Source organism: Lynx rufus, unplaced genomic scaffold (genome assembly GCF_022079265.1).
Source record: "Lynx rufus isolate CCGP_SWC_20201006 ecotype Redwood Valley unplaced genomic scaffold, mLynRuf1.p SCAF_15, whole genome shotgun sequence".
NCBI lineage: Eukaryota > Metazoa > Chordata > Mammalia > Carnivora > Felidae > Lynx > Lynx rufus.
In genome coordinates this window covers 9919126-9946086 of record NW_025814829.1, presented here as the reverse complement: position 1 = coordinate 9946086, position 26961 = coordinate 9919126, and the positions used below count along the sequence as shown (strand labels likewise).

Genomic DNA, 26961 nt, shown 5'->3' with positions numbered 1-26961 from the left:
TTTGACAACAAAAATATTTTTAAAGTGTTAGTTACAAAAGCTTCTATGATAAGTAAGGATAAAGAAAAAGCTATGAGTGATAAAAAGATGGATAAATAACCAAGGATAAACATAGCAGTGAACAGTGTCAAGAAGACTTAAACACAAATGAGCTATGGACAGTTTATAAATAAATATAAATATATATTATATAATTATGTTATATAATTATATAATACATATAATATATATTAATATATAATATATTTTATGTATATTTACATATTTTATATATATTTAATATATAATATATAAATTTATATATATATATATATTTCGTTAAGTTCATAGTAAGAAGTTTAGGGAAATTGAAATTTCATCCACTAGTAAAGCTCAGAAAAGCAAGAACCATTTAATACCTGTTTTGCTAGTGTCTCTCCTATTAAGGAGAATGGCTACAATTCCTAAAGCATGAAACAAATATTGATAGGAAAGAAATGAATCATAAAATAAGGAAGCAGATTTTAAAGAGGTTCTAACTAACTATCTTCTCTGAATTCAATTCTCCTGCATTCTGGAAATTATATGCTCAGATTCCCAATTCAACTTTCTGTCAAAAAAAAAAAAAGAAGGAAAAAATAACAGATGATACTGCTAAACTATTGCCAGTGGCCTCTAAGGAAGGGGAAAAGATAATAGTCATAATCCCATGGTTCCCAAACTGTGTAGAAGGACACCATGAAACATACTAATGTTCCTGAAAAACACATGCTTGACATCTGTTGGACACAGAGCAAAATACCAGCCCGAGGTAGTTCACAGTTTCAACAATAGATAGCACTACATTCCTTCCAATAGCATCCTATCTTTGCGAAGCTGCTTGTTCCGGCTGTTGCTAGGATAACAAGCAAGTACCATGTAAAAATCGAGGTGGAACAGGAAGGAAAGCAGGCTCCCTTCCTACCCATGCCACAACCAGTATTTCCCGTGCCCTGTGCTCACTCCCTTGTATTGCCAGTATGTCCATCATTTCTGCTATGTTTCGAGCTTTTTTAAAGGCAGGAATCCTGTCTATTTTTTTTTTCTAAAATGAATGACTTGTGTTGATACTGGGCTTCTAACTTTGCACAGTGTTGGGTAAATTTTGTGAAACACAAACCTAAAACAGCAGCAGCAACAACTACCATAAGTAGTTGAAGGAATGTATTCATCACCAAGGATCACAAGTTTAGAGAGAAAATTTAGTAGGTATATATATATATATATATATATATATATATATATGTGTGTATATACACATATATATATATACACATATTGTGTGTGTGTATATATATATATGTATATATATATTCTTCTATATTCTTCTATATTCTTTCTGTATAAAAACTTTTCTATTCCTAATTATTTTTCTATATATGTGTGTGTGTGTGTGTATATATATATATATTCTTCTATACACACACACACATATATAGAAAAATAATTAGGAATAGAAAAGTTTTTTAACTATTAAAATTGGAAGCATTTGGAAAGATACGAAGGCTTAGCCCAGAGAAGGAAAGATATAACATAAAAGTAAATGTCTACCACTGCTAAGAAATGTAGGCCAGGTGTTCAGTGAACCAAACTGCCCAGTTCTACCTAAGGTATAGTTCCTAGACTGTGTCTTAGGTGTAAGAATAAGTATAAAAAAGTGGAGCAGATGCCAATATTTTCACACAAAATTAGAGGCAGAACCAATCAAAAACTGCTAAGATTCAGTATGTTGCATCATAAGTTTGTCACAAAATGCTGACCTACAACTGACATCCAAAGCAATATGCTGGAATTCGTGTTGCACACAAACCAATCAACTCTATAACTAATCAATGAATAAATATTCTCAGTGAAATCCAGATTTGTTTAGACTGTATTTACACAAAGGCAATCATGACAGTCCTTTCCCAAAAGAAGCATAAATACCTATAATGTTATTTATACTAACATCCAGAGAAACCAAATGAAACACGGGATACTGAAGACAAAGTACATAGGTACAAAATCTGAATATGTCTTGCTAACCATTAGCCACACCCTGTCTTCCACTATCTCAAAATCTAGTATAGCTGCTGTGGAGCCCAATATTATATTAGGTAATTCTCTGTCTCTTAAATGTAGATAACACAGTTCCTAGCATGTTTGTTTATGATGATTTGTCCTGACTTATGGCATTTCCTAGCATTGTGACTCATGATAGTCCCAGGACACCCCAAGGAGAACACGCATCGTACAATATGTTATAGAGGGTTAGAGGGTTCCTTACCACATGTTCTCAGCAGGCATTTCTTAGGAATTCTGGAAAATGTAAGGATATATGATCTTGAAGTAAATATAAATAAATCATCAATATGCTATGAAACTTAGGCTTGCAGGTTACTTGAGAAGTCAAGTCAAGGCACTGGAGAATGGTATTTAAAAGTCTGAAGATACTAAGGTGTAATCTTTAACTTCCAGTAGTTAAAAATAGAAATGTGAGAGATGTTTAAACAACTAATACAACTTACTGTAGAATAAATATGAAATATAGTAGTAATGTGCTGTGATAATAATAATTGCTACAATAAACAAATGTTGATAGGAAAGAAGTGAATCATGAAATAAGGAAGCAGATTATAAGTGAGGGTCTAAACAACTAATAATAGCACATACCCATAAAATTTGGGGGATAGAAAAACATGACTCATCATAAATAAGAATAAATCTTCCATTTGGTATAGAAAATTGGCTGCAAATATCCTTCTTTGGTGGGGTCACCAATCATTTTGTTTTAACTAGTAGTGTTGATTTTTTGCACTGAAAGTCCTATCACTGGAAAGTCCAACATCTGGGGAAAAGCGGGACTCTTGTCACCACTAGAGTGATTCCATTCTTTTTTTTTTAATTTTGTTTTTAATGTTAATTTATTTTTGACAGAGAGAGAGAGAGAGACAGAGAGAGAGACAGAACATGAGCGGGGGAAGGGCAGAGAGAAAGGGAGACAGAATCGGAAGCAGGCTCCAGGCTCTGAGCTGTCAGCACAGAGCCGATGTAGGGCTCGAACACACAGAGGCGAGATCATGACCTGAGCCGAAGTCGGACGCTCAACCGACTGAGCCACCCAGGCGCCCCTAGAGTGATTCCATTCTAACAAAATATTGTAAATTTCCCGCTACTTACATAATAACCATTTTCAATAATCTCATCAAGGGAAAAGAACACAAGTTTCATTTCATGTAGTAGTTTTTTGGGTTTTTTTTTTTTTTCATTTCTCACCGAAATCCTCCACATTTTGCCTAAGCCTTTCTGATGGGTTCTCAGTGGAGAAGGAAAATAACGAGACACTCTTCCCTGCATGATCTTCCACCCACCAGCACAGGGCCAGAGTTCACTTACTTTTGCTGCAACCCAGTGGATTGTTCACATCCAAATGGCTTGCCCTGGGAACACAAGTATCACACTTGGAGCCAGTGACAAATCGTTTACAGAAACACTGGCCCGTGACCAAGTGACAGGTTTCATTCAAGGCTCCTGAGAGATGACAATTGCAAGGCTGACATCTGAAAACAAGACAAATAAACCATCAAAGAGAATAATGTTTTGATTAATAATTCATAGTATAAGTTACATCTATCAATAGCATTGTGAAATAAGATGGTCTGTTTTAGCCAATCTATTGAAAAGAATGCTTGAGCTAAACAAACAAATACAAAATCAAACAAGACAGAAAAAGAATATTTAACAAAATGTTGCTCACAATAAAATCTCTATGAAGCCTCCTCTTTGTAAACTAATTAATGGCAAAAAAAAATGTTACATTGCTTTTTTCATGCTACAATACATCTTATGGATTCTTTTGAATGCCAGTTGCTCAATTAAGAATACTGTAAATTTTGCTTTCTCACAAAAGTAGCTCCTCTGAAAGCTAAAAATTTAGATTAGGTACCCATAAATCATCTTTCCAAGTATCTACCAAGTTATAAAATATAACACTGGTATGATAACCAGTGATCACCCTAAAAATCTTGAAATTCTATATTTAGTCTTACAAAGAATAAATTTCACTAAGAGTTTGAGGAAGACATGTTCCAATACTGCCGATGCCTTAATATAGGTTATATTTCATTTTCCATTTTATGCACTAAACTCATTTATCCAGAATGGTTGGTGAATAGAGCATTCTTCTGATCTATGAAAAGATGTTAATGATATAAATATCATGAGATGACTTCGTTCCAACTTCAATTTCTTGGACCTAAAGTTGCTTGTAGAAATCACTATCCTGGCATTTTGCCACGATAGAAACCAAAACCTGTTTCCTCTGAGTAAATTATTCAAATTCATGGCCAATGCCAATGTCATTGATTAGGGTAAGCAATTTTGGCACCAGGAAGTGTTGGAGAAGCAAAAACAGCACATGTAAAAAAGACAACTCATGGGGCGCCTGGGTGGCGCAGTCGGTTAAGCGTCTGACTTCAGCCAGGTCACGATCTCGCGGTCCGGGAGTTCGAGCCCCGCGTCAGGCTCTGGGCTGATGGCTCAGAGCCTGGAGCCTGTTTCCGATTCTGTGTCTCCCTCTCTCTCTGCCCCTCCCCCGTTCATGCTCTGTCTCTCTCTGTCCCAAAAATAAAATAAACGTTGAAAAAAAAAATTAAAAAAAAAAAAAGACAACTCACTTGTAAACGGGAACTTTCCATGTGGTGCATTTAAAATAACATTAAATGCATTCACCTCTATTTTCTAATAAAGATGCTGGAGGCATAGTTTCTTTATCCCCCCTGCAACTTCTACAGTGTGATCTCTCGGGTAATCATTCAACACCCTTAAAAAGGCCGATAAAAACTAAAGACTGCTAAATAAGCTGCAAATTTGTTTTATGGACTAATATCACCTTGGGAATAAATAAAGTACAGTTTCTCTTGAAAACCCCTACACTGTAGTTTGCCCTTTTTATGTCATGATAAAAGGACATTCCCCCCCTACCAACAACTATATTAAGTCCTTTATGTATACAGACATTGCATCAAAACTCTATTTCAAATAGATGTTTTATTTAGGCTCCTTAAGTATCAGAGCTGAAGAAAATTATGCATGGAAATTAAAGTGGAATTATAGAAGCAACAAAATATTTGAGTTGCTCTTAATTTCATTATATGCTATTACTTAGAGCATACTGTTTGTAGGCTTTTAATGTAACATTGGTAAAGCATAAACAATAAGAGGCAAGCTTCTCCCAATGCATATATATATATCACCACACCAGTCATGAATAAGTCTCTTGAGTATTCAGTTTTTATTACCATTCACTCATGAGACAATCACACTTACTTTACATACAGTACATTTAGAGTAATAGTTTCCAGTGTATAACGCAATTCCTTTCCTTGATGTAGTTCTATTTTCTTCCAGCTAGCTGCTACACGCTTAACTCCAAGTTAGCTCTGTCAATATCCATGGGATATTAAGTTCTGAATCCAAATGGAATAAATAAATCCCTTCTTAGGAAAGCATGCAATGTTTTGAGTAATTAAATGTGACTATTCCTGATTTTATATTCTCTTATCCCAGCTGGTGTTATATCTAACTTATCTGACTTGTTATAATTGCTTGACTTCAGTAAGAGAATTTTACCTGAATGAAGTTCATAGGAGACTTCCCTGAATATTATAGTTTGTTTCTAACCCAAAGGGCACTGGGGGTGATTTTGTAATTGAGGTTTAAGTAAAATGATTCCTATAAATTTCTCAGCCACTCAAATATAATTTTAAACATTTCCAAGACTCTTTTTAGCAAATCAGCTACAAGTCTGATGTCATTTGATAAGTTACCCCTTCTCAAGAGCACCTCCTACATGAAATATATTTCACATTTATTAAAACAAAATTATACATAATAAAGGATAAGACATTTTAAGCTTAGAAAGAGAAACACCAAACTAAGATGAATTGTGATATTGATTTTGTCAGGATAAATGGTTTTTGTAATATTAATATAAAGAAACCTTCATTACACCGACTCTCCTGGTACAGGCAGAGCTTCTCCCGCAATCTGTTTAAAATCTTCATTTTTCATCCTTATGGGAAAACCTCACTTGCTAAATGGATTTCATAAAGAGTAATCTGTCAAGATTTATATAGATAAACAATTTGTGATGTTTATTGACCAGTTCATTATGGTAAACAAAACAGGAGTAAAGCATCGCTAATCTCTGCCAGCACTCTGCTATTACAGTTCTGTTTGGGCCTTTATGTAACTCAGTGTTTACTGAATACAATGGGAAATAACTTAATTGGCCTCTGTTCCTTAAATCACAAACCTCATATATTTTCCTTTCTACAGAACTTAGTCCAGTTGTGCAAATAGTAAGAGGAAGAGCTATCCTACTTATTATTATTTCAAAACATCACTATTAATAAAGGAGTGTAGGGGCGCCTGGGTGGCGCAGTCGGTTAAGCGTCCGACTTCAGCCAGGTCACGATCTCGCGGTCCGTGAGTTAGAGCCCCGCGTCGGGCTCTGGGCTGATAGCTCAGAGCCTGGAGCCTGCTTCCGATTCTGTGTCTCCCTCTCTCTCTGCGCCTCCCCCGTTCATGCTCTGTCTCTCTCTGTCCCAAAAATAAATAAACGTTGAAAAAAAAAATTAAAAAAAAAATCTCACATATTTATAAAAAAAAAAAATAAAGGAGTGTATTTCAATGACGCATTTCATTGTCAGAAGCTTCATCATCTAAGAGAGAACTATACTAGGAGGTCCAAGGATGTATTCCAGGATATAGATCACTTTACTGACATTTCTCTTTGAACACGTCTGTTCTATCGGGGGATTCAACTCATGGGTACCATCAAATGTTTTTATACATATTGATTGACATAAAGTATTCATTGAGGTCCAATTATGTTCTATGACTGGAAGAGACACTGAGGACATAAAGAGGAAAAAGATAGAGTTGTCCCTGTCTTCAAAGAGCTCACAGTCTAGCAAGAAAGATAAAATACAGCCTTAATAAAGATATATGCAGACTCTGTGGGCACAGAAAAGGACAAAACTAGTTAGTCTGGCAGGAGGGAAAGGGACAGAGAAAGGAATATTAAGAAGGCATCTTGGGGGAGCTTGGGTGGCTTAGTCATTTAAGCATCTGACTCTTGGTTTCAGTTCAGGTCATGGTCTCGCAATTTGTGGGTTCAAGTTCCACATTAGGCTTCACGCTGGTGGTGCAGAGCATGCTTGGGATTCTCTATCTCTCTCCCTCTCTCTCTGCCCCTCTCCTGCTCATGCTCTCTCTCTCTCTCTCAGAGTAAATAAACTTCAAAAAAGAAAAAAAGAAGGAATCTTGGAAGAGATGTTTGAGCTGAATATTAAAAGTTGAATAGGAATTTGCCAGGAAAGACAGAGAGGGACAAAAGAGAGAGAAAAGGGAAACATCAGGAGAGGGTATGCGGTTATAAGCAATTCAAAATTTGGGGATAAAATTCAGAATGGGAGGGGTAACAGACAAAACTAACTGAGAAAGCTAAGCAGAGGCAAGATATTGCCAGAAAAGGTGCAACAGTGACAGTGGTAAGGAGCAACGGAAAGGAGAGAGAGAGAGAGATTTAAGAAATGTTGAGTAACTAAAATCAGGAGGATGAGGCAGACACATTGAAAAGAGAAGCAAAGAAGGGCACAGAGTTACTTCCAGTTTTCTAATTTGCTGACAGGTGTGATGGGAACACCATTTGACACAAAGAATGGATGAAGAAGAAACCTCAAATTGCTGAGGGATTGTAGGCAAGGGTTGTTAATGATCATTAATGAATAAAACAGAAAGAAATGTTAAGGAGACTTTAATGTGGAGAAATTGGCCAAAGTTTCCATCAGTCCCTAGCACAAAGACTTGCACACAGTAAAGGTTCAATAAATAAATATTGTTGAATAAATGAATGAAAAAAGCACTAGGAAAGCTTTAGACTCGGAATAGGACACCACAGATAAATCAAATGTGACACGTAGCTCTAAGAACAATTTAGCTCTTTCGAGGCCTTTTTGATCAGCTTAGCTGTCCCCCCAGCTAACTTCTCCCCCAAGGAAGGGAATGCTTTCTTCAAGATTGGCCTAAGCTTTGACTGACTAAGACAAAAATCATACGACTTCACTCCTATGAGGACTTTAAGAGACAAAACAGATGAACGTAAGGGAAGGGAAACAAAAATAATATAAAAACAGGGAGGGGTACGAAACATAAGAGACTCATAAATATGGAGAACTGAGGGTTGCTGGAGGGGTTGTGGGAGGGGGGATGGGCTAAATGGGTAAGGGGCATTAAGGAATCTACTCCTGAAATCATTGTTTCACTATATGCTAACTAATTTGGATGTGAATTTTAAAAAATTAAAAATAAAATTTAAAAAATAAATAAATAAATAAATAAATAAATAAATAAATAAATAAATAAAAGACTGGCCTAAGCTTTGACACCTTAAGGCCAGCAGAGTTCTCCATTCAGTCCTCTGGTTCAGGATCCCGTGAGTACTAGAGTGCCCTCTAGAGGAGGTTGGTTTTCCGCTCGTTAAGATTATATTTCCTCTTTGCAGCGAAACTGTGGCTCGCTGAGGTTCTTAGTTTTGTTTGTTTGTTTTTGTCACAGCCTACTAATAGCATTGGATTCTTTTGGAACTGGAATCAGAGTTACAGGAGAGGGGTGGGGGGCTCGGAGATGCTTCTTGTGTGAACTGAAAACCAGACTCACATGGCTTATTGGAGAGGAAGTGAGAATAGTATTGTCTCATCTAGAAGGGAGGAGTTAACAGTAGCCAGTCTACCCTCTCTGGTGAAGCCTTCCCAGGCACAGATAAAGGGACTCATCATGACTAAACCTGGGCAATGACTCTTTTGCATCCAGGCAACAATGACATCTGAGTCCAAGGAGGTGGCATTCCTGTCATTTAGAGAAGAGCTTGCTTAGCAGGGTTCTACATCTGAGACCCCTACCCCTTTCCCCTTTGTTGACATTCTACCTAATCGCAGAGAGCAGAGATTGTCTCACATATCAGTCACCAAAACAAATATTGTAAAGAAATAAAACCTCAGAACATTCACTACATTAATAATATCATATATGTTGACATCTAGAAGAAACTCTAGTGTCACTTTCCTTAACCTCCGCATTATAGGAGCATAATAACTTGGAGGTATGATAAGAGATTCAAATTCTTAGTGTTTTCAGGTAGAAGAGAGATTACACTTATTCTCTGTGGCCCCAGAAGGCATAAATAAGACTAGGCAAAAAAAAAGTTACAGGGATGAAATTATGTTTCTCAGAATTAGAGTTGTCTGAAACAAACATGAGTTGCTTCATGAGACAAAGAGGAACTTTCAGTTCCATGTTTTTGAGCAGAAGCTGAGTGACCAGTTAGTCTGAAAAGGTGATTTATGCAGAGAAATGTATAGGGCAGAGTTTAGCCAAAATTACTTTAAGATTCTTTCCAAGTCTAAGAAGCTATGATTTTATGATGCTTGGTGGAAATAAGTGACTTGCCCAAGGTGACAGTGAATCTGGTTACAGGGTCAGCAATCTTTATGTATAAAGAAACAGATAGTAAAATATTTTAGGCTTTGTGGGCCATGTGATCTCTGCCTCTCTAGTAGTATGAAAGCAGTCTTAGGCAATACATAAAGAATGAATATTGCTGTTTTCTAATAAAGCTTTATTTCCACAAACAGATAGCAGGCCAGATCTCACCTGCAGGCCATAGTTTGCTGAACTCTGGTACAATAGGTTGAATTAAGACCCCTCAACAATGTCCAAGTCCTAATATCTGGAACTTGTGAATATGTTACACCTTACTTGGTAAAAAGGAACTCGCAGAAGGGATTAAGTTAAGGATTTTGAGATGGAGAAATTATCCTGGATTATCTAAAAGTACCCAATGTAATCATAGGGTGATAGGAAGAAGCCAGGAAGGGGATAGCCAGAGTGAAAAGTTGGAAGAACATAAGCAGAGGTCAGAGAAGAGAGAAAACATTATTCTGCTAGTTTAGAACATGAAGGAAGGAGCCATGAGCTAAGGAATGTAGGTGGCCTCTCAAACTGGGAAAAGCAAGAAAGTGGATTTTCTCCTAGAGTGTCCAAAAGAAACATAGGCCTACTGACACTTTGATTTTAGCCAGTAAAACTAATTTAGGACTTCTGACCTCCAGAACTATAAGAGAATAGAGTAATGTTGCCTTGAGCCACTAAATTTGTAGTAATGTATTACAGCAGTAAAAAGAAATCAATATACTTGGTCAAGTGGAAAAGTCATAACTGGACCCTAGATACCCTGATGCCCAACACTGAGGTATTCCCATTAAATAACACTGAATAAATGCTATTAATTTATAAAAATGGGCATTTCTTAGAGAATAATACAGACTCTATGTTAAAGAAAAAATATATTGTTTAGTGGTCATGAAAGACTGAAAAAAATGATCACAATTCCTCACCCCTCTTCTTATGAAGACCCTTTGCAACCAACTGCACAATTCCATCATCCAAAAGTAGAATCTATTTCCCCACTCCTAAATATGGGTTGGCCTGTGACTTGTTTTGGCCAATAGAAAAAGGCAACAGTAATCATGTGACTGTCTCGAGTGTGGGCCTCAAGTATCCTGGCACACATCTGCTCTCTTTCTGGGTACTCTGCCACTGCTTTGCGAGCAAACCATGGCTAGACTGCTAGATGACCAGAGATGCATAGCCCTTTTACTCCCACAGCCCTAGACAGCAGCCAGCTGCCCAACAAAGCGTCCCTGTGGAGCTTGAATCTGTGAGGCACATTCCCCAATATTCCCACTCTCACACCACGAACGGATATAAGTTGACAAGTAAATTATCTTCTTTCATTTGAAGTCATTGATCTGGTTCTCAAAGAAAGACCAGTTGAGATCAATTGGAAAGACACATGTGAAACGATTAACAGACCAAATCTATCCCTCAGTGTTCAAACGGAGAATGTTTGCAGTAAAACCAAAAATAATCTGGTCGTAGAAGAGTTTTACTTCATCGTATGTTTTAGGAGTCTGAGCCTTTAGGTTCTCTGGCCAGCCTAGATGCAAATTTCCTACCACTTGAGGTAAATTACAGTTCAGTATGTGTCAGCTGGTAAGAGACCAGTAGTGATACTTCTAGCTCCTAGCTCCTTGAGGCTTAAAAAAGACAAAATACAACCAAAGAACACACAGAGCAGAAGTCATTAGAGGAGAAATTTTGAGGGACTGTGACAAGTGGGTGGTATGTAAGGAAAACAGTGGTGCGCCAGATGAACGGAGCAGTCTTGGCCATGGGAAGGAAGAATCACACTTACAGGTCAACTTGAGGACAGCACCAGGGAGTACATATAGTGTGTCAAATATGACTCTCAACTACCAATTGAGACGAATTGAATGTGGCCCATTTTTGTCTCATTGTTTTTGGTTTAGACAAATACGATATGCTTTTTTTTTTTTTTTTTTGCTTTATTGATTTTTTTAGTGGGCAGACTTTTTTTGCTTCATTGTTTTCGATACTGATTAAATCATGTTTGCTTTATATGTCAGAGGTAAACAGAGTGATTTTTGCACTTGGATCAGCTTTTTAAAATATTGCCCCCTTTTTGTGATAGGTAACTTTTGAAGAATGAACCACTTGGATGAAAACAGGCAAATGATTTTCCAGCTTGTTATTGTTGTGTTTGGCGGATTTTTGCTTTTGTTGCTGCATTTTAGGGTGAGGGCCTATTTTATTTATTTTGTCCTTGGGAGTATACAAAAAGCCTAGAAAATAAGCCAAGAGAAAAATGTAGCAGACATAACTGTGTACCATAAAGAGAACTTGAAGAAGGGGAGGGGTGTGTGTGTGTGTGAACTTCATGGAGGGTTAAATAAGATCCCTTGAATATATAATTGGAAAAAGCAGATGAGGAAGTCAATCTATTTTCTAAATCAATAAAGAGATCCAATGACATTTGCATCTTTTCCTTGCGTAACAATAAAACACTTACAATCTGTTGTAGAATTTTGTAATTTAGTGAAAAAAAAGTGTATTTGCAAGTATCTACCACAGTACCTAGTTCAAAATAAATTCAAGTGATTTTAGTTGATTTTCCTTCTTTTGAAAAAAATTTTGTCATCAGGCCATCAATAGGTATTTTCCTATGCAGCATGTCTGTATGTATTTGAAGTTTTCCTTCAAGAAACAAAGTTCCTTCTACTAAATGGAACCGCATATATTTTAGCCATCTTTGTGCATTTTCAAAAGAGTCAACGTTAGTGTGTGTGTGTGTGTGTGTGTGTGTACACACACACACACACACACACACACACACACACTAACAACCAGAAGTCAACAAAGAGATTTCAATATCATTCAGGAAAGGAATGGAAAACATAAAAAAGAATAAAATCCATTTTTATCTCTTCTCAATGATGAGCAGAAGTATAAACTCAAGCAATTCTCAGTGTCATATTTTGAAATATCCTTTGCTATGACCTTCTGTGCCCGAAGATTTCTTCTCTAACGATTATCACTGTTAAAGTGAAAAGAGACAGTCAAACTTATCAGTGGAAGAGAAGGGTCAGCTCAGAGCACAGGCATTCCATACGACTGATTGAGCAAAGAACACATCCTACTGATTTCCTTGGGTCCCAAATGGTCATGGGAAACTTTATTCTTTCTATTCATTGCAGAAAAGCTACATTATATATGGTAGCTCTTGTTTCCAATAGCTCTTTCTAGGGCAGCCTGTCCTCCACATCAGAGCCAATCCTGTCCAATCTGAGAACAGTCGGAGCCCTACTCACATATAGGTAGTGTGACTTGAATTTTAAGGTTTATATCCCTTCACCAAAATGATGATGGCATGAGATGGCCTGAGATGGCATGAGACTTGTATTTTTATTTTGTTAGGAAAGTAATATAAAAGAGAATTAGTTCTGTGTTGGCTATGTTAAGAATGAGAGACGTGCAAATTTAAACCTCAGAGACACAGGAATCTGAATAGATGATGATATATTAGAGAGTCGTTAACATTATATAGTGGCTGAAATCATGAACACAGATATGTAAATTGAAGGGTTGGATTGAAGAGAAGTAATCAGGAAAAGAGAAGACAAATCACAGAGGTAAGAAATTGGAGGCCAAAGGAATACATAATTTAAAGAAATAGGGAGGGCTGTAAAATAATTAGCACATTGAAAAACCATGAGTCATAAGAAGCAATCATAAATCAATTTTACTCCCATATTTCCCTGATCTTTTGAATATACTGCATGGGACTAATTCCTCTGTCTTCCACTTGGATACAAAATGAGTCAGTTACCTGGCTTTTCTGGTCTTTCTTAGGCATAGAAAGTGTCATGGTTACTTTAAATTGTAAAGCACAGGTTCAATAAGAACAAAACTGGAGGCATCACACTTCCTGATTTCAAAAGATATTACAAAGCTATAATAATCAAAACAGTATGCTAATGACATAAACAGACATATAGACCAATGCAACAGAAAAGAAAGCCCAGAAATAAATCTACACATATATGGTCAATCAATCTTTGGTAAGAATGTCACGCATACACAATGGGGACTGGGTTGTCTCTTCCATAAATGATGTTAGGACAACTGGATATTCTTATGCAGAAGAATGAAATTGGACCCTTATACCATATACAAAAATCAGCTCAAAATGGATTAAAGACAGCAATCACTGGAAGTTGTAAACCTACTAAATGAAAATATTGGTTAAAGCTTCTTGACGTTGGTCTGGGCAATGATTTTTGGATATGACATCAAACCACAGGAAACGAGCAAAAATAGACAAACGGAATTGTATCAAACTAAAAAGCTATGCACATCAAAGGAAAAAAGCAGCAGAAGGAAAAGGCCACCTATACAATGGGAGAAAATATTTGCAAACCATCTGCAAAGGAATTAATATCCAAAATATATAAAAAACTCATACAATTCAGTGGAAGGAAAGAAAGAAGGGAGGGAGGGGAGGAGGGAGGAGAGGAGGGAGGGAGGGAGGGAGGAAGGAAGGGGAAAGGGAAAAGGAAAAGAACCCAATTAAAAATGAGCAAAGGAGGGGCGCCTGGGTGGCTCAGTTGGTTGAGCATCTGACTTCAGATCAGGTCATGATCTTGCAGTTTGCAGGTTTGAGCCTTGCATTGGACTCTGTGCTGACAGCTCAGAGCCTGAAGCCTGCTTCAGATTCTGTGTCTCTCTTTGCCTCTCCCCTGCTCGTGCTATATTTCTCTCTCTCAAAAATAAATAAACATTATTTTTTTTAAATGAGCAAAGAACAGGGGCGCCTGGGTGGCGCAGTCGGTTAAGCGTCCGACTTCAGCCAGGTCACGATCTCGCGGTCCGTGAGTTCGAGCCCCGCGTCGGGCTCTGGGCTGATGGCTCAGAGCCTGGAGCCTGTTTCCGATTCTGTGTCTCCCTCTCTCTCTGCCCCTCCCCCGTTCATGCTCTGTCTCTCTCTGTCCCAAAAATAAATAAACGTTGAAAAAAAAAATTAAAAAAAAAAATAAATGAGCAAAGAACAGAAGACATTTTTCAAAGGAGACATACAAATGACCAACAGCTACATGAAAAGTGCTCAACATCATTAACCATCAGGGAAATGCAAATCAAAACCACCATGAGATATCACCTTACACCTGTTATGATAGCTATTGTCAAAAAGACAAGAGGACAAAAGGTAACAGGTATTGGTGAGGATGTGGAGAAAAAGGAACCCATATATATTCCTGGTGGGAATGTAAATTGGTACAGCAATTATGGAAAACAGTATAGAAGTTCCTCAACAAATTAAAAAGACTTTATGATAAGATACCACTTCCAGGTATATATCAAAGTAAATAAAATCAGCATCTTGAAAAGATATCTGCACCCACATGTTCACTGTAGCATTATTCACAGCAGCCAAGATATAGAAATGAACTCAATGCCCATCAAAGGATGAATAGACAAAGAAGATGTGATACATACACACACACACACACACACACACACACACACACACACACTGGAATATTATTCACCCATGAGAAAGAAGAAAATCCTGCTATTTACAGCAACATGGATGAACCTAGAGGACATTACACTAAATGGAATAAGCCAGAGAGAGAAAAACAAATATTGTATGGTATCATTTATATGTAGAAAGTGAGGCAATGAGAATGAAATGCATGGTAGCAGTTCCAATCAGCACAAGCACATGGTCTTCAAGTCTTCCCAGGTTCAGGGAAAGAGCAGGGTCATCCTCCCTGGAACTGACCCACAGTACAGCAGAAAGAGAGTTCTTTCTTAATAGCACTCAGGTTACTTGAGAGGATCGGCGTTTACTCCCTACTGGGGGCAGAAGGTGAGAAAGTTAGGAATGGAGCCTATCAAAAGAATTGGGTAGGAGTATCAGATGATGGGTTTGAGGAAAGGTAGGAGCCAATTATGAGGGAATTTGGAGACAAGAGGATTGGGAAAGATGTGATATGTTCACAGAATAGCATTTCTGGAATTAGGAAAATATGAGAAGTAGAGAAGTTCCAAGAGATCAAAAAAAAAAAAAATTCTGGTTGTGTTCATGAAAATTGGATGTTGGAATGGGAACTGAATGAATGAGAAGCAAGGAGGAAGATGGCATCCCTTGGAGAAAGTTCTCAATGAATGGAAACATGGACGTCTGAAGATAAAAACAATGAGGATAGAGGCAAAGCGGTATCATTTCAGAGGACAATTGGTAATTTTTGAAAGGTAGTTCGGAATCTGACTCGATATAATTACAATTCAGCTGATAGGTAAAGACATACAATTATATAGAATGTGTCATGAATCTTTTTACTTTGAAGCCCTAATCACCCCTGGATCTTTTGTTCTTTAGAATCTACCTGGCTTTTTACACTCAGGCTCTCTCCTAGACTACAACCTGCACTGATTGCTTTTACTTTACTGAGCTCTGCTTTCTTGATTTTAACCTCAGCGCCTTATAATAATGTACTTTATACCTATTTTTTGGCTCTCCCTGTTCCTCATCAATTTCGGTTACCATTTAAATGCAAATTTTAGGGGCACCTGGGTGGCTCAGTCAGTTAAGTCTCCACTTCTTGATTTCAGCTCAGGTCATGATCTCATGGTTCATGGGATCCAGCTCCACGTCGGGCTCCATGCTGAGCGTGTCGCCTGTTTGGGACTCTCACTCCCTCTCTCTCTGCCTTCCCCTGCTCATGCACTGTCTCTCTCTGCCTCTCTCCCTTTCAAAAATAAATAAATAAACGTGGTTTTTGTAAACAGATTTAATCCAGGGAGTTCAACTCCAGTGTTAACAAGTCTTACTTCAGAGTGATAGGTGATAGAACACTATCCTGTAAGTAAGTCTTGATCCTGAATTCTACCGGGGTGGAGTGTGGGATGGGTAGATAAACTAGAGAGAAGCAGAGTAGGGTAAAGGTCAGCCTGAATCTAAGGACACTGAAGAGCAGATAAGTCATGTAATGATGGAACCGAAATTCACTTCAATAAAGCTAAGTGAAAAAGCTGAGACCATTCGAAATCTGACCATTAATAAGGTGGTAGCACTGGGAAGAATAACAAGGAAGATCAGTAGAGGGGAAATGGGTAAGAGACTGGCACAAAATGACATAGATGCATGAGCATTCCAAGGAGGAGAGTAGATTAGGGAAGGTACTTTTTCTCTGGTAATTAAGTGTTGCCAGAAAGACTATGAAAAATACAAGAAACCTAAAGACAGAGGTGTCCAGGAGTGAAACACACCCACTAAGAATTGCAACTGGGGAACATGTGAGATGGCCTCTCAATAAAAAGTATGTAGAGGAGAAAGTATGTGCAATAATTGGCTCCAATTTTACTGTCAAAATCCTGGTAATACGTTTTATTTAACATTTACTGTACCATGTACTTTCTATATTCATTCAGAGTGATTTAATATTTGTAGAAAAGAGTACTAATGCTCTCAGACCACCAAGATGATATTCCTTCCAATGGCAACAGAAATGGAACATCATGAATTAAAAAAAATTGAGAGATATGTAATAAGAACAAGAATTATTTTGATAAATACTTTAAATATCATGTTAAAGATTTTTAATCACACTGAATTTCAGTAGAAAGCCAAATGCACTAGTTTTGAGTTCTTTTTCAATAATTTACCCTGTCACCCTGTCCACACTCTAATCGAGGTGTTAATGAAGAGTGTAACAGCCAAAAGGCAGGCAGCAGGGGGCAATGAGTTGAAAAGAGCCCAGATAATCTCAAACCCTTGACTAATTAGCAATTATATTTATAAACACACACACACACACACACACACACACACACACACACACACACTGAGAAACAGCTTTGATTGGTGTATACAGAACATAATGCTAGTTGCTTGGAGATACGAATGCCATAGAATTCAAGGATATAGTCCCAACCCGAGGCAAATTTATAACCTGACCAGACCAAAAAAAAACACACATGGAATTGGCATTCCAGCACATTTTCAAAAATACAGCAATGAGCACAAATGCATGAAAGTAAATGCTCACCGATATACTGGGAATGGGAAGTAGAACATTAAAGACCATGTAACTTTGAAAAGTGGTTAATTTACTTTCAAAATGTACTTTACACACTGGGGAAAAAATCATATCACTTAATACAAAATTATGTTTCTAATCTGGTCTTTGAACCTAAATTAGAAAAGCAAGGAAAACATAAGTGGATGAAGTAAATTAATAATTAAGTTAGCAATAAATTCAGGGGACATGTAGAACAAGGGATATACATACATATGCTATGTATCCTGGCTCTTATATTGTGTGTGTGTGTGTGTGTGCGTACACACACACACACACACACACACACACACACACACACACATTGATTTCTATGGATATCTCTTTACCTTCTTTTCTCCATCCAAATTGTAAGTTCCTTGAGGGAAAATGATTTTAACTAAATATTCCCAGACCTTAACACTATGTATCAACATATAACAAACTATATATTGGAACACTAGGAAATATTCAAAGATTACTATTATGTTCAACAAGCGCAGACATCAAAGAGTCAAAAATATATCAACAAACTAGAGGGACTAAAAATACTGCTTTTTACAAAAAAATACTGACCAAAAAATCACTGTTAGGAGAAAAATTAACTACAAATATTATTCAACACAAATACTTAAATATTAATTATTAAAAATGTTTACCTTCCAGTCTGAGGATCAAATCCAAAGTAATGGTCTTTACAATGGTCACAACTTTGCCCAGCAACAGAAGCATCCTGGCAAATGCACTGACCAGTTAGACTATTGCAGATGTGATGAACTGCACCTGTTATATGGCATGAACATGGCAGGCAGCCAGTGGCATTGCCTGGAGAAATATAAAAACCTGGAGATAAGGAAATAAAAAGTTTTTATATATAGCTCCTATCCAGTCTTTTCTGTAAAAGATACTGTTTTGATTACACAAAACCCAGAACACTATTGTGGCACTTCCCAACTCCCGATACAAATGTGTTTATAGCTGCTCTTAACAAGTGTATTGGTTACAACCAAAGAAGGGCCAAGTAAATAATTTACATTGTACCTGGGTGTCTCCCAGGCAATGAAAATTCAGTGCATGTAAAATCTACTTCACAATCTTTCCACTAAAAACTAGCCCTCCTGTAATATCTCCATTCCCACAAATAGTGCCGCCATTTATTCAGCTGCTCAGCCTACAGCCCTGAGACATCTTTGGGAAGGGACCCAGATAAAAACACAAGACGGCCGGTCTAAATGTAAATTTCTGATAAACAATGAGCCTTTATAGTAAAAGTATGTGACATGTGCTTATATCAAAAAATTATGATTATCTAAAATTTAATTTTAACTGAGCATTCTGTAGTTTGCTAAAACTGGCAACCCTTGAGTCCTTCCCATCCCCCCACCCCTACATCTATCTACTTACCAAGTCCTATGGATGCTGTCTTCTAAGAATTTTAAACTTTCTTTTTTTAAAGTTTATTTATTTTGAGAGAGAGAGAGAGAGAGAGAGAGAGAGAGAGAGAATGTGAGTGAGAGAAAGGCAGAGAGAGAGAGGGAGATAGAGGATCCCAACGTAGGGCTCAATGTCATGAACCATGAGATCATGACTTGAGTTGGACACTCAACTGACTGAGCCACCCTGGCACCCCAGGAATTTTAAACTTTCTACTTTCCATCCTTAGGGCTGTCTCCCTAGTTACAGTCACCACTAAGTTTATTTTAGTAAATACTATGAAACAGAGGCAATGGTAAGAGACTTATATCCATTATCTCACTTCCCACAGCAATGCTAATAATTTAGGTATTATTATTACATCCATTATTCACACACACACACACACACACATATATATACATATATATGACAACACTGAAGGTTACAAAGGGTAACAAACTTTCTTAAAACAATAGTCAACAAATAGATATAATCATCTCAACTACAGAGGCTGTCTCATCTAATGGCCCCCTCCGGTCCCCCTCCAATCTATTCTTTTTTTTTTAATGTTTATTAATTTATTTGAGAGAGAGCGAAAGGGAAAGAGAAAGCAGGGGAGGGGCAGAGAGAGAGGGAGGGAAGAGAATCCCAGGCAGGCTCAGCGCTGTCAGCCCAGAGCCCAATGCAGGGCTCAATCTCACAAACCACAAGATCGTGACCAGAGTCAAAATCAAGAATAAAATGCTCAACTTACTAAGCCACCCAGGAGCCCCCAATCTATATTTCATAGAGTATCTGGAAGAACATTTTTCAGAGTGTAGTTTAAATGCCTCATTCCTCTACTGAAAATTGTTTGATGGCTTCCTATTCCCTTTAGGAAAAAAATCCAAATTCCCAAAGCAGCTTCCAGTCGTCCTGGCAGGTCCCACCTCTATCTTCAGCTTCCTTTCACTGCTCATCCCCAACTCATTCTGCTCCAGTCATACTTCTTCCTGTTCTTGACACCTAAAGGCCTTTTCATTGGCATGTCTGTCTGCTGAAATGATTTTGACCTTTCCTTTCTGCTTGGTTCACTCCTACGCCCATCAGGTCTCGTGACTTCCTTGAGTAACCTACCCTGGGAAAGTTTAAATATGCCTGTCACAACTTCATAGCATCTTGTTTATTTACTTTAGAGTGCTCATGAAAATTATAATTAATCTCATTTCACCAGATTGTAACCTCCGTGAAGGCAAGAACCTTATCTGAAAAATTCACCACTGCCTCCCCAGTACCCAGTACAGTGCTTGTCACAAAGTAGGCATTCCCTAAACATTTGATTATACCACACACGTACCAAATTATAAACAGGCATTAATTTCCACAAGTACTATATTTAAAAATCCACAAAATTTAGGTTAATTGTAAACCCCATATTTGTTTGTTACAGCAGAAGGAAAGAAAGAAAAATATGATTAAAAACATTTTCAAATTACTTAAAATTTCTTGGACCCAGAAAGTGGAAGTCAATAGTCAGAAACATTGAAAGGCATTAGACATTAGAATAATGGAGCAGGCGTATGAGGGAGATGGTTCTTGGTGTTGTGTGTATGTGTATGTTTGCACAGAAGCACATGCACACACAAGCACATGCATAATGTTACAAGGAATTTTATTGTAACAAGGGAGAGGGGGATTACAGAAAGATTCTAATGAATAAAGTTCTGACAAATGAAAATGATTTGTATAATTGTCATGATCACTAATTTGGGTATATATCACTGAACCTCAAAGAGAGAAAGAACATGAACACAAAGTGAATCCATTTTGTGTTACTATACTATAGGGGAAAACAAAAAGTAATTGGAATATATTATAAATCTCATTTGAGGCTCTGGTTGAAAACAAGCCATTCTCTCATGGCCATCAACAATTTGTTTTTCTTCTCCTAGGCCCAGACTATTCTCTCTTAGAAAGTTTCAGAAATAGTCAAACAGAAAAGATTGTGCTCAAAGAAAAGGAAGAAACTCAAAATCAGTGCCATTGTAACCAGTAGGAAAGAACTGATACTATCATTTTTATAGTAATTGACAACTAGATTATGTCATTTGCTCTTTTGCATCCACTGACAGCAGTTTGCCTTCTATGTGTTTCCGAAATATAGTTATGTAAATTAATATATCTCTTCACATACATGATTCATCATATAATCAAAGTCACACACTTCAAAGGTTTTTATTTTGAATCCAAGACCATTGTGGCTGTGGTTCTACGTATTTTTCTTCCTGTGAAGCTACCTAGGTCCTTAAATTCATGATGATGGCATCATGAAGGTACTAACCTCTCTCCAATTTGGATAAATTACCCATTAACACAGATACTTAGAAGTAGAATTAATTCGGACTTATTGCAATAGCTTCAAGCCACAGAGAATTCGAGAACAATTACGGATGATTTTTACAAGAAATGATTTATTAGATAAATCTGTAAATACAACGGGGGTATATTTTGTTGTGGAAAATCGGGTTGCCCAACTTTTAGAAAGAAAAAAATGCCATAGAAAAATCAGAGATATAAGCAGAGAAGAACAAAAATGGGGGTGGGGGGGAAACACACATACAACCAAGGAAGCTGCAACCTGGAGGTAGGTCTTCAAGGAAAAGCCTGCACTGAAACTTGTCTTGGGGTTAATTCCCATCCTCCTCTCTGGAGCATGATTATAAAGGTTAATCCCACCAGTCTTTTACTTGTCCTATTTTTAAGCAGTTCTAATTAGGATGACTCAGGTACCTTCCTGCTCAATGATTACTTCTTGCCTTACCTGAATGTGCCTAATTCTAGACCATTACCTCTCCTTTTATGACTTCCAACTATAGAAAACAACATTTTCCCTTCCCTCCTACTTAAACTTCAACTCCTGAGTACAGCTTAAAGATAACTGACCTTAATTTTCTTTAACTCAATACATTTCTGATCTCCTTCCATTAACTCCACACATCACGTTCCACATCTTCATGGCCATAACATTTTAACTGATCTTTTGGAGATTTCTGTCCACGAATGATTTTGTACCACATTCTGAAGTGCGGTCATTAAGACAACACTATTACCTTACATTAGTTAGTGCTGAGAATTTGCACATAGAGAGCAAAAATCAGCCCACTATGTTTGTGAATTTCCCCAGTTTTATTTCGGCTAACCCTGGCCCCAAACAAGGCAAGTCTGATGGGGAAAACAATGTGTTATGCAGTTAAAGCAAAAAGTCACCCCTATCATAAAATACCGTTGCTGTATCCAGGAGAAGACTTGCAGAATCCTTAGAGTTCAAAGTTATTAGCAAGGCAGCTGGTATTATCTCCTGTAGTGGCTATTTGCACAGCACAGCACTGTCCTGGGCATTAAAGAAGAGCCCATTTCCTACCAATGTCCCTCCTGAGGACCATGAACAACCAGGCTTTGCCAAGGTCTTGAAATGGGAGAGAGAAAACAAGTTTAACCCCTAGGCCTTATTCAGAAAAGGAGGGCAAAGCTGAGGCTAAGCACTAATTATAAGCCATTTAGAAGAAATAATTCTCACCTTAAGCCAGAGAATGGACATAGTATTAAGCGAAGAGTCTAGGGAGGAATTTGTAGCTCACGTATACCAAGCAACAAACTTTTTAGTAATGGTTTTAACAATCAATGTTTTCAGAATGAAGTATAGAGAGCGATGCTAATTTTCAAATAAAAGCAATAATTTTCTTCCATTTGGTAATATTATATAAAAATGTTAAAGTTATTATTCAGAGTTGGCCAAATGTCAATGAATGCATCAATAAATATTAATATTATTCATTCCAAGGTATAATTTTCTTATTTAAAAGTTTTTAAAAACTCAAATTAGTTTAGATGTTTTAAAGTCTCTGCTCCTATTCTTTCCTCCTGGACTGCTATACATTCCTTGACTACTTTACCAATTCCTTTTTACTTCTAAAACTCAGCTCAGGAATCATGTTCTCAACTAAGTGTTCCATATCCCCCATTCTTCAAGAATGTATCAGTTCCTTCACTTTACTTCTTATCTATATTGGATATTTCTAACATTGCACTTATCACTCTGTTATATTTACATACAGGGCCTTTCCTCCTACAAAACTATGATGCCTTAATATATTTATGATTGTATATCTTACAATAGCATAGCCCCTGGTACACAGTAATGTATGTAATAGATGATTAGTGGAACAAATGGATATGTGAATGAAATGGATAGATGGCTACATGGGTAGGTGGGTGGCTGGCTGGCTGGTTAGATATCTGTCATCCCTTAAAATATGAGATGATCTCTTTAACATTTTAAAGAAACACGGTAAACATAAGACCATAATGATTGGTCAAAGTAGCCTTGCCTATCAGGAAGGATAGCAGGGAATGTTATATGAATCATGCACAATATATTTAAAATGTAACCTTTGCCATATCAGAAGATGGAAAAGAACTTGAGAAAGAAAATGTCAGTCAAAAACTATGTCTCCTCATCTTAGAAGAAAGAATATACTAACATGCTCATATAAGGGAAAACATTCTATTGGACTTTTCTGCTTTAGAAAAACCTAGAGTTTTCCTATTTATGTGAATATCCATGAAGGGCTTTCATGTGTGTATTCTTTAAAAATCAAATTCAGGGGCGCCTGGGTGGCGCAGTCGGTTAAGTGTCCGACTTCAGCCAGGTCACGATCTCGCGGTCCGTGAGTTCGAGCCCCGCGTCGGGCTCTGGGCTGATGGCTCAGAGCCTGGAGCCTGTTTCCGATTCTGTGCCTCCCTCTCTCTCTGCCCCTCCCCCGTTCATGCTCTGTCTCTCTCTGTCCCAAAAATAAATAAACGTTGAAAAAAAAATTTAAAAAAAAATAAATAAAAATCAAATTCAATAACAACAATGAATATAAATAATGGAGGCTCTGATTGTGTCCTGTAAAGTATAACACATAGATATGTGTACTCACAATCCACAGAAGCACTTTTGCATTCTTTGCCCCCATTTTTCTGTCTCAGTGGTTATCGAATGTTGCCCTCCCAGGCCATTGCAACCATCCCAGAAATGTATCCAACTTAGTCCACAGAGATCATCCCAATTCTAGACCCCTCAGTTCCAGTCTTCATTATCTGATCACAGTAGCCTCTCAGAACTCTGTTAATTTTCATTTTATGATGATAAGTCAGATTCTACACAACAAGAGATCTCCCAGGACCTAAAAGCAGTTAGCCAGAATCATAGATGGGGATGGGGATGGGGATGAGCTTGAGGGTGAGGGAACATTACAAACACTTGTAAGGGTACCTCTTTTAACTCACACTCAGATATTTATTGAGTGGTTGATTATGACAAATATACAATTATTCAGAAAAATGTTTTACTCTTTCAGAGTGCAGACTCTAGTCTAGGGTCCGTTGGACCTGGATTTGTAAACATTTCTTATACTCAATTAGAATCATTTTCCCTACTATAAAGTGGGAAAATACTGGTCCTTTCAGCATACAAATATGGTGCATATTAAATGGGACTTTTCAGATAAAACCCTATTACAGGGTCTGGCAAACAGTAGACACTCAGTAAATATTATCTATTATCACCATTGCCATTTTTATGAGCCAATTTTCTATGAAAGTGGGATTTTCCTAAATTAAACTTTAAATAATGACTTGTCAATGTGCTTTTTTTTTCCTCCACAGATGTGCCTGAGATTATGGTCCATATTGCTCATGACAAGATTCTTTTCTGGTGGTTTATGAAGGAAGAAGCTCTTATCCTGAGACTCAGGTCTCTTTGTGAAAAACACGTTAATCTGCAAAACTGTTTCACCAAACACGAGGACATGTGGCATATCCGGATCTCAGCTTTGATACACTGATTTTTAATGGAATATCAGCCATCTAATTCCAATTCCATTGGTAGTGTCTTACATGCAATTCTGGTTTATGAGCTCATTACTTAACAAAGATGATATGCTTCTTAATGAAACAAGATACTTTGTTTTAGTTTCTAATAGTCTGTATGAATTATAAAACAAAACCAAAAGTAAATATCAGAGGGAAGCATGAGGAATTGTCCTATTAGCACAAAACATGTCATATGAAGCTGTTTCCATTATAAATTAGCCTTTATTTTATTCCAGAGCTGCAGAGTCCTCAATAAACCCTCTCTGCCTCTGGTTCTCAAGGACAAGGGCGGGTCACTGGCTCAGGATGCCTTGACATCGTTCCCTGCATTTTTCGGCCTAGCCTCTGATTAAGTGCTTGCTGCTGAACGTTACGAGGTCATCCAGCACTGAAAAAACGAACTGGGAAAACATATTTAGTGCTATATTTATTAGTGTGGGTACGTGTACATTCATATGTGTACACACACTCCAAATAATTTTAAATTAAAGCATTTTTAAAATACTTAATGGAGGTTAAGCAGCATTTTTAACCTCTGTTCAAGTTATTGAATGGCATATTAAAACCAATGTGGCTCTAATGTACCTTCTAATGTGCACTGCTGCTTTAACAAATTGCCTATAAATTTTAGTTGAATTAAGCCTATTCCTTGTACATTCATAGTAAGGTTAGGTTAATAATACATGAGGTTTCATTATATGCACCTTCCTTAATAATGTTTTTTAAGAAAGTGGAACAAGAATCTATGGGCAGTAATCTAGTAGGGGCCAGTAATATTTACAACCACAGATGAAAAAGGCAGGCAGAAGTCCTTAGGCTTGCCAGTTCACCCCTCCTACCCCTTACTTCCCCCTCCACCACTCAACACACCCGTGTGGAGCTTCTCCCCTGTGGTATGTAATCTAGGTCTCTCAGATGTGTTTAAAGAAGGAGAAAGAAAGCTTCAGATTGCAGTAGTGCATTTTAATGTGTGTACTGCAGAGTTGGCTACTGTGAAACATCCATTTATGATAAAGATACTTCAGGATAAGGGTTCTCTCCCTCAATGTAAATTTCACAGCAAGAGACAATAAAACTGGAAAACAAAATTCAAAGTAGTTTCTGAAGCTAGAATGTAGGACCAAAAAACAAAACAAAACAAAACAAGAGGTCCACAAACACATTAGGACCTTTCCATATGCTACACCCATGTGCACAGAATATGCTGTTTTGCAAAAAAAAAAAAAAAAAAAAAAAAAAATCCATTAGATACTTAGACCACTGTTTTCTTTCCTTCCTTGCGTAGGGTAAAAACCACATCCTCTCTGTATGTTTTCAAAGGAGCACACTCACATACTTGCACTATGCCCGTGCCGAAAAAGAACATATGCCACTAGGGTAATTTTTAATGTAAGTATCTTTTGGGGAAACACAGATGGAGTACCCACCAGGGAGATACGGCCCTATGTGCCTGGGATAGAGCACTGAACAACATGAGGAACAGCAGTTAGACTTGGAGGCTGGAGAGAAAGAAACGATGTAAAGACTTGTGGAAACAAGGTTAGAGAAAGATCATGGACATTCCAGTTCACGCAGGCCATGTTTATACCCACGGTGATGGGAAGACGATTCAGGACAGACTGATGCGGTCGGACTACAGTTTGCACAGCGTCCCTTTGGCTGCATATTGAGAAGTGACTGGAGAAGAATAAAGAGGAGAAAGGAAGTTTAGGAGGCTTGTCAGCTAGTCCAGGAGAAAGATGAAAATGGATGGGGGCGGGGGCGGGTAAAAAGTGGTCTGATTCTAGATCTATTTGAAGGTAAAAGCAACAGGACTGATTCTGATAGAATAGACAACGGTTGTGGAAACAGAGAGGAATCTGAGGGGAGCTGCAAGGATTTGGCTGAAAAGATCACCAGGGCAGATCACGAGAATCTACCAGGGAAACATTTCAGTTAAGCAGAATCAAACTTTTCCCTTCCCAAATCCCCAAAAATGAGATAAAAGAAAGAGAGAAGAGGAAATGGAGGTGAATGGCAGAGGTCTGTAAGTAAAAGCTAAGCACTTGCAGTGGAGCGACCAACAGTAAGCTGACTGATTCAGGCTGTATGGAGGCTCCAGACATAT

The 26961-nt window shown here is 37.6% G+C and overlaps 1 protein-coding gene across 1 annotated transcript in view; it reads right to left on the bottom strand.

Moving 5' to 3' along the window:
- Nucleotides 1-26961, bottom strand: part of USH2A (usherin) — a 754837-nt gene that overhangs the window by 566223 nt on the left and 161653 nt on the right. Inside the window, exons 13-14 of the mRNA XM_047077230.1 lie at nt 18203-18386; nt 3394-3557 (exon numbers count right to left, since the gene is read on the bottom strand). Coding sequence (XP_046933186.1) covers nt 3394-3557; nt 18203-18386 — 348 coding nt within the window. The remainder of the gene's footprint in view (nt 1-3393; nt 3558-18202; nt 18387-26961) is intronic.